General features: G+C 40.7%; 1 protein-coding gene across 6 annotated transcripts in view; it reads left to right on the plus strand.

The window, feature by feature from the left end:
• LOC102211069 (serine/threonine-protein kinase BRSK2-like) overlaps positions 1-9,571 on the plus strand; it is a 145,852-nt gene that overhangs the window by 68,094 nt on the left and 68,187 nt on the right. For all 6 annotated transcript variants that reach the window (XM_005747596.2, XM_005747598.1, XM_005747595.2 and 3 more), the window contains exon 2: positions 7,324-7,418. In XM_005747596.2, the coding sequence (XP_005747653.1) occupies positions 7,324-7,418 (95 nt within the window). The remainder of the gene's footprint in view (positions 1-7,323; positions 7,419-9,571) is intronic.

A 9,571-nucleotide genomic window follows, 5' to 3' on the forward strand; every position in this document is an offset into this window, starting at 1 on the left:
GGCGAGGTCTATCGCGATAGCTTAATTTCTCTATCGAGTAAAAGTTATATCGCGATACATATCGTTATTGTTCTATCGCCCAGCTCTACTACACAGTATCGATTTTTCCCCCCACCCCTACTGTCCAAGGTGTATCCCGTCTCACGCTCTGTGACAGCTGGGATAGGCTCCAGCTGCTGAACTGTGGTCAAGATAATGGGATGGATAATTGTTTTGAGCTAACAGTGCACTATGGAAACCTATCAGATATATTCTAAATGTAAATCCATATGTCTTTAATTTGAGTTAAAAGTAATATAAGCCAGTAATTTTTAAAACTTCATATCCTTCCATGTTTGTTGTTGGACTATAATGGACGGGGGAAATACAAAATAAAGATAAAAAGCTGTAAGCTAATGTCGATTTATCCAACGTGACTTAACCGGGCACCTGAAGTCATATTTAAATGCAATAAGCAAAACTGTGGCCACCCGCCGCCCATGGCGTTAACGCCGTGCCGCCTCATGCTCGGGACGATCCACAGTAACTCATTAACGGAGATTTGCTGCGTTAATGCGGTTATGGCGTTAACGTCATTTTAACAAGATTAACGCTGACAGCACCATTTAAAACATAATCCTAAACAATGAAACAGGTCGTGAAAGCTTCAGCTCCCACACATCTTTCCATTGTTGTCTCTGATGTTTCTGCGTCTGGATGTTTCATGTTGCAAAGGAGAAAACTGTATTTTATTGTACGACACTCGCTGATGATGTTCCTCTCCTGTAATGTCCTTTATATTTACATCGCAGCGCTACACTTCACTTCACACTCAGCCTCACAGAAGGTGATGTGAAATAAGCTTCCACTGTAGCTGCTGTGCACTTTTCCCCTTCCAGCAAGCAGCATTTTCCAAATCATTTAACCTCGAAAACATAATGTACAGTTATTTATGCTGTTCTGATGCTTTAAATAATTTTGCATTTTTTATCTTCTGGTTTCTGGTTCCTTTGCAGGAAACTCTTTGTAACATAATGCACATATTACATAAATTACTTCAGAAACCATCTGCTAAAATTATGCTTATATTTTTTTAAAAACATAAGAAAAAGCTGAAAAATCTCTTAGTCTTTCATTAAGTGCATGCAAAATGTTCTCCCTGTTAAGAAAAGCATTTAATAGATAGAATATTACATTTAATAGAGTACTTTAGATGACTGACGAGGACTGTCTGACTCTAGGTCTAAATGCATTTTGTAAAAATGTCATCTTAAAATGTTCTAATGTACGAGATTTGCCAAAGCTCCATTAAACATGCCATGTAAGCCATGAAAATTTCTCATTCTCGCACATTCTTTGCAAAGTTTAAGGAATATTCTTCAATATCTAAGCACAATTACATGGAACTATTCCCAAAGGAATAACACTTCATATAGGGTCCCTTGACTGGTGGGTAAAGTTCCAGGATCTAAACTCAACTTTCCTTCATAAATAACCAAAAAAGACCAGTGTCTGCACATCGATGGGGCTGTGTCAAACGGCAAAGGTACAAGCTTTTACGGACGCTTCCTTGCTGAATTATACAGGAATGAGAGAAACAGCGGTTGTTGTGTAACATGGAAATGTCAGAAGTTTTTACATAAGGACGTAGTTGGGAGTTGTTTTTTATGATTGTAGGAACAGAGAAACAGTGAAAACTGTTCAACATAAAGTGCTTTTACTGTTTTCATACTGTATAGAATTAAAAACGTATAGCTTTCTGTTGAGACAAAGTCACATTACAGTGTCAGAGGAGTAATTATAAGACGGAGGAAAAACTGTGAAGAAGACTATCGGGACACAGCAGTGTTTTTAGTGGAAATGAGTCATCTTTATCGCCTTCATTGGGCCCATGTAGCTATAACATTTATAACAGGTTTTCTAATGAGTGATGTGATCAGAGAGAAGTTCAGCAGCAGAACTAACTCAAAATGACAATAAGCAATTCAATTTAGTTTAGTTTTATTTACACAGCGCCAAATCGCAACAGTCGCCTCAAAGTGCTTTATATTGTAAGGTAGACCCTATAATAATACATACAGAGAAAAACCCAACAATCATATGACCGCCTATGAGCAAGCAGTTTGGTGACAGTGGGAACCTGAGCCTGACAGAACCAGGCTCAGGGAGGGACGGGGCCATCTGCTGCGACCGGTTGGGGTGAAAGAAGGAAGACAGGATAAAGACATGCTGTGCAAGAGAGCCTAATAACAAGTATGATAATCAATAAGTGACCAGTTTGTTTAATGTGCCTTTGGGAAGAAAGAGATATATGGACATTTACGCGACCATTACATGTATTGGAATTTACCGTTGAATTGTTTGGAGTTGTAGTCTGGTATGAATTTGGAATAATGCATTTTGCATTGCTCCTGCTCCTGTTCAACATATGCATTATGCATTCACTTTCTTTTATTTTGTGGAACAAGACCAGTTCAGTGGCAATGTAAGAAAAATGCCTACATTATAAGGTAACCCTCCAAAATGGAAGATGATCCACAACCTGTGGGACATTCTCTTATAGCACTGCTGTGCTGAACTTTACAATGCAGGAGATGGTTTGCTCTGTACAGTCAAGGTAAAAAAAAAAAGTACATCTTCAATTCTGAGGTACTCCATGTCAGAAAACATAAAAAATGGAATACACTCTGTGATTCAGTAGCTTTTACAATCACATTTAGCTACAATAGCTTGATGTAACGATTTCCTATATGCCTTTATCAGTCTCTCAAATCATTTTAGCCCACTCTTTGTTGTGTCATTGTTTGAGTTCATTTAGGACTGTGGGCATTCTTGTATGCACAGCTCTCCAAATATCCCTCCACAGCATTTCAGTTGGGTTGAGGTCTGGACTTTTAGCGGGCAGTTGTACCACCTTGATTCTTTTGTTTTTCAGCCATTCTGTTGTAGATTTTCTGGTGTGCTTGGGAACAGTGTCCTGTTACATGGCCCAATGAGCCAAGCTTTAGCTGTTGAACAGACGCATGCATGTCACTCTGCTTTGGGATAAAAAGGAGTTGAAGGTTGACTCGGTTACCTCAATGTGCCCTGGACATGCGGTGGAAAAACAAGCCGTGCGTTATGGTCATAACGCTGTATGTTATGACCAGACGTCATTGTGGTCTTGTCTGTCCAAAAGACATTTTGTGGTTTATTCAGATGTAGCTTGACAGACCTGAAATCTCACACATCTTTTTAGAGAAAAAGAAGACATCTACCTTAAACCAGCCATGCTTACTCAGTCCTTTTCTAATTGTATGATAACAAAGCCTGGAGGTTAGTTATGAATGTTAGATTTTGACATGTAGGTCTTGGCTTTTTTACCATTTGTCTGACCATTGCACAGTCTGACCTTAAGGTGAAGTTCGTGGGGCATTCACTGTACTGGTTGTGGTGAATGCTCCAAACCAACTAACTTCTAGAACTCAGTGGTCATACTGGCGGATGATCAGGTAATCAAGTGTAATTGATTGGCAGCACCTGGGTGCTACTTAACCTCTACAAAAGCAGTAAAGGTGTGATTGCAAAGAGTCGTAGTTATGATTTCTGCTTGGTCATCGCCGGTTGTCACTGGTTACTACTACTACAGCGCATAGTTATGCTAAACATGTGACTTGCTTGTTTTACCTGGTGGAGTTTTCGTGTTTGTTTGGTTTCTTCATCTTTATTAATTTTTTAGGACTATTTGATGGGAGTTTCTCCTGACTTTTACTTTGGATGTTTCTCTTTGTTATCACTGTACCAAAAAGTAGGGCTGTTTGATATAACGGTATATATCAGATGACGATATAAAAACGTCTGTCGTTTCATATCACGCTATCGTTTGTTTCATGGTGTCGCAAAATAAACTGTTTATTTTTTCATGGTTTTGATGGTCAGTGTAGCAGCTATATTAATTTCTTAAAGTTCTCTTTTTCTCTTATATTTAAAATAACCACACTATGGACGGACAAGCGACTGTTTTTACGTGTTGCCGTTAGCAACAACGACGGTAATATCAGCATGTGGGACCTGTCACTACCCGATCCGTACCGTAAACCCGATCCGTACCACGCACATGCAAAAGGCCACTATTGCCGCTCAAAGCATTTTCCGATAGTTATGGGTCAGAGTATCTGTTAAGATGTTAAGAATAACAAGTATCTCTTAAAATGCTTGCAATAATGAAGCATTTCAGTACAATGTAGACAAAAACGAAAAATAAAAAGATAGTTACGGATCAGGACTCCCCGATCCTTACTGCACATGTGCAGATGTTTTCTTCTTCTTCTGTTCGTTTAATGGCAGTTTACTCCCCAGTGTACGAGGATACTGCCATCTGCTGACCGAGCGAATGAGCTCTGTTGTAAACTGAACTAGCGTCATTACAAACGCGTGTTAAATTCTACCACCGATGCAAGAATCACGTGAAAGAGTGTGCAGAGAGTTTACGGATGAAAAGCAAAAAAAAGAGCCGGCAGGCGCTCCAAATGTTAGAACAGACTTTTCCCCGACGCACGGCGTGTAATAAATACTCACAAAGACAATGGCGGCCATTCCAACTTGTGCCTTAAAAATGTACAGTTTCATGCATCGGTCAAAACACTCGACTCCAGGTACACGACGCCCAGCTGGAAACACTTCGAGTCGAGTTGGCTGAGATTCACAGAATTTACAGAAAATTTAACATTTTTGTGATTTATATCGTTTTCGGGACAATAAATGTCGTATATCGAAACATGAGATTTTGGTCATATCGCACAGCCCTACCAAAAAGACCAAAGTTGGTGGTTATTTCCTCTGATGTTCAGCGCCAGTCATGAGCCCTTTATGATGCTGTGCAAGTGGAACAATAATTGCTTGATGCTCACATTAAAAATAAAAATGATAATTTTCTGAAAGCACGCAATAGCTGATTCAAGACATTTAAGCTGTAGGTACAGTATCTCTGCTTCCTAGTTTGCTACTTTCTGCTCAGCTCTCACAGAGTACTCTCCTCTATAGCACCTATCATAACTTGTTGGGTTGAATGTGTTCATACAGAGCAACCTTTATAGGGCTTTCTTAGTCCTGAATTATGGCAAGCAGTTGTAGCCGTCCTCGAGCCTCTCTGACAGCAAGATCAATAAGACTCGGCGAATGTCACGCAGGAAGCCATTTCAGTTCTAACTGGTGACATAAAAGAGCCCCCAGGCTGCCATATTGGCCCAGAGACCCCCGCTGCTCGCGGCTCCGCTCGCTTCCTTGTGAACCACCGCAGGGAAATCACCTTTCAAATAGTGACACACTCATCTCCTGTGAAATATATATGCAGCGCCACGTAATAAAGAGGTGCATATGCACAGTGGCATTTCCACTGCTGTCTGAAGACCTTCAGCACAAAGTAAAATATAGTCCCCTGGTGTCGGAGCTTTGATAAAGATGAATGGAGTCATTGTGACTGTAATAAGATAAAGGTAGTATGTGTTGACATTTCTGTTGGAATGGTGGAATAACATCAGGGCAGCTCTCGGAAGTACACAGTGATAAAGAAACCTGGGAGATGTAAGCCGGTGACATTTTTATCCATGTGGTTAACAAAGCTGAGTTTATATCAGCTTGTAGTAAAGCCAGCTATACATGTGCAAACTAGAATCATTAACTTCACTTTTAGTCTGCTACTGGGTCTTAGTGTTTTATTAATTATCATATATTTCTTTTAATGTGTAACCAGTTGCAGTAGTTGTTGTTTGGATAAAAGAGATATTCCTTCCAGATCCTATGTGTTAGGCAACAGAACCAATGCTCTGATACAGCGGTCCCCAACCTTTTTTGCGCCACAGACCGGTTTAATGCGACCGTGGCTCGGGGGTTGGGAAGCTCATCTGTAACTGGAAGGTTGCCGGTTCGATCCCCAGCTCTCTCTGTCCTGGTCGTTGTGTCCTTGGGCAAGACACTTTACCCTACCGCCTACTGGTGTTGGCCAGAGGGGCCGATGGCGCGATATGGCAGCCTCGCTTCTGTCAGTCTGCCCCAGGGCAGCTGTGGCTACAACTGTAGCTGCCTCCACCAGTGTGTGAATGTGAGAGTGAATGAATAGTGGTATTGTAAAGTGCTTTGAGCGCCTAGAAAAGCGCAATATAAATGCAATCCATTATTATTACACAATATTTTCACAGACCGTCCTTTAAGGTGTCGCCGATAAATACAACAAAATAAAATGATACGACCAATACGAAAACTGTGGTAATTGGTAAATATAATAATAAACGTGAATTAACTGTGTAACTTTATTAGCAGCGTCCTCCTGAAATGCGCCAACAACACTGAGAGTAACGTCCTCCTCTCTGCCCCTTAATGCGCTCTGGTCGCTATGGTAACGCGCAAATATTTCTTTCAAAATAAGACACACGACTACAACACGGGAAAAGATCCAGGGAAACCAAGTTTACGATAAAAACCCTGAAAACCATAAATTTCACACCCGAGCCTCAAACGACTCACGGACCACTACCGGTCCGTGGCCCAGGGGTTGGGAACCCCTGTGTTAGGCAACAGAACCAGTGCTGCAATAAAATACCAGCAGTACCAGCAGAACTACAGAACTAGAACAAGAACATAGGTAAAATCCTAAAACTCAAAATATTGAAGAAATTGATTCTGATTCTGAAGTGGGCTTATTTGTTCCCATACTCTGGTGAAAGAAACAGATATGTCTGATTCTATGCATTATTTTTTTAAATGTATATATTTATATGTAATGTTAATATGCAGTTGTGTGGTTTGGGATCAGTGTGTAGTATTATAAATCGTTCCTTTTAAACTATGAAAAAAAATCCTGTATCAGGATTTGTGGTTTTCTTTCATCTTTGTTCTGAAATACATCAAAACAAATTATTTGTTTTATATTCTTTGTGACTCGTTTCTTCAAAAACAGATAAAATAAGGTAAGACTTTGAGAACTAAACTTAGGAAAGGGCACCTCGAGTACATCTGCTTCAGAAAGTTACGGACTACATTGTCTAACAAAACTTTATGTAGGACTTGTGTGACACAACAACCCCAACCTTATCCCCACCCACAGCGGTTCATAGAAACCCCTTCCTGATGCAGGTCTGTTCCTGCTTCAAAGGGAGTTCTTCCATCTTACTGCCATCAAGTGCTTGCTCACATCGTCTTCATTGTTCGGGGTTTTCTTTCTATGATGGTCAGCTATGGTTAGACTTCGTCCTGCCATGAAAACCTCTGTTCAAATGTTTTTGTTATGAGTTTGCATATTCCGAGTGTGACTCAGAATATGAAGGAATGACGACTGATGTGAAATTTATTTACGTTTTTGTGTTTCAGGTCTGGTGAAGCTGGGTGTCCACTGTGTCACAAACCAGAAAGTTGCCATAAAGATTGTCAACAGAGAAAAGCTCAGTGAGTCAGTTCTTATGAAGGTAAGACCAATTTTACTCTCTGCGTATGCAGTCATCCCCGGCTCATGTGGTTTAGTTGGGGTTCTAGTTCATCACCTGGTTCCCGGTCATGTCAGTGGGATTTGGAGAGAAAAGCAAAATCACTGGCCGTGTCTTGTCTGTCATGAGTGCATTGTCCCATGTACAGGAGTTAGGAGTTTGATGCACTGTTCTTTTTTTCTATGTGAATAATATTTAGCATTGCATGTTTTCCAGATTCTTTGTGGTAATTCTTACAACATAGTAGAAAATGTTCAGGTCCTTAGATTTCTATAACTACTTTTTTTGCAAAGCTGCTATTGGCAAATATTCACTTTAGACACCAACAGGAGCAGGAAATAGACCAGAACATGATGCAGGTACAGTGCATTTCTCTCTACATTTCAAATATAAAAACCTCAGTTTCTCATGTACTTTCTCCGTCGCCTCTCTGTACAATGAAGGCGAATTTACTACTTTACTTCTGTGGGGAGATTTTGCACCTATGTGATTGTCAGACGTCGTTGCCCACATTTATGCTTGTGTGTGGTCACATATTAAAAACTGTGCGGTCATGACGTGGAGTTTTATTTGCAGTCCCAGCCGATAGGAGGAAAAAAAAGCGTTGGGCCTTTTTTTCCCTCGTCAGTCTTGTTGTTTTTGTTTTGTGTTTGTCACATCATGTCCCTCTCGGTACTTTCAGCAATCTCTTTCCTGCTGACATTTCTTCTATATTTATGATTATTATTCTTTATACCGAGATGATGTGATGAACCCTGCTTCCAGGTCCAAACTACTCTGTGTTTATTAAGGCTGTTGTGTTTTTAACATGTTTTAATGCTGACATGGTTGTGTTCACTGCCAGCCATTCCCTCCTCTGTCTGTCTGGGGGTTGCCCCTGTAGCTTTCTCTAATCTTTCGCGCCTCGGCTTTATTTCAGAAGAAGCCGAGGCCCTGTTGTCATGGCAACAGGCAGCTATTGGCTCAAGTTATAACCGTTGCGTTCTCGCACAACGAAATTTAACCAGCTACCTAAAAATATAGTACCAAACCCAGATGGGATTTGAAGGAGGTGCATGTTGAAAGCATCACTGAGGCGCCGCTCCTCCTGCTTCCGTTGGCATTTTGAAGAGACCCCATCTCGTCCCATTTTGTTTGACATTTTCAGATGTGCTGCAGGTTCCCTTTTTTTTGTGTCTCTCCTTTCCTTTGCTCCAAACTTAGCGAAGCATTGGATTTATTCTGTCGAGGTTTTGCACACGAACGTCTCTTTTGTTCACCGCACAAGACACATTTACATTTCCCTTGTTCGTCGTTAGACGCCGGATCACCCAAATCATTTCCATATAAATACATTTTGTTTTCTTTTTGTCATCTCAGATTTTTATCCATGACTGATAAAGTTGAAAGAATTTCTACTGGCTTTGCTAAACACACCAATATGAGAGAACAGGGCGAGGTTACTGGCAGCAGTAGTTCTACAGAGATAGCGGTGTATTTTAAGGCTGTGTGAATTATACAGGACTCAACCTGCTTCCCTCACGGGGATGGTATCTGTTAGTCAGCATCTGGACTAGTGAAAATCATCTGACTCTAGAGGACAGTGATGGTGCCACACTACTACAGAGGCCGACAAATAGTTAACTTTATATGCTTGGTGAGTACAAAATGTTTGATAAGCAGCTGAATAGCTCGGGGACCGAGTAGTCCCTGTTGTAGTTCCTTGCACTGGTCTTCTCCAGGTGCTCCACTTTCAACCTTTCAGAGACTAATTAACTAGCCAATCAAGTGATGGCGTGGTGGTACAACAGTTAGCACTGTCCCCTCCCAGAAAAAAAAATGGCTTCAAGTTGAAACTTTGTGGCTGGCCTTTCTGTTTGAGCTCATGCTCTTCCTGTTCTTCCAAAGGTTTCATCCCAAAGTCCAAAGACTTGGATCTTAGGTTAGGTTGGTGATTGTAAATCGGATTTGGATGTGGATGGGAATTTGTTTGCTCACCCAGCTGGGATTGGGTCCAGGGAAGTTGGATAAGCAGTGGATAAATAAATTATCAAAGGATTACAATAAGCATAATAATGCTAAAAATGAAGCAAAACTATATAATAAATAAGAATTTAGCAGCCAAACTGTTAATCACATTTTTAATAAACCGGTCA

This window comes from Pundamilia nyererei, unplaced genomic scaffold (assembly GCF_000239375.1).
Source record: "Pundamilia nyererei isolate P.nyererei 1_Seehausen unplaced genomic scaffold, PunNye1.0 scaffold00200, whole genome shotgun sequence".
Classification (NCBI taxonomy): domain Eukaryota; kingdom Metazoa; phylum Chordata; class Actinopteri; order Cichliformes; family Cichlidae; genus Pundamilia; species Pundamilia nyererei.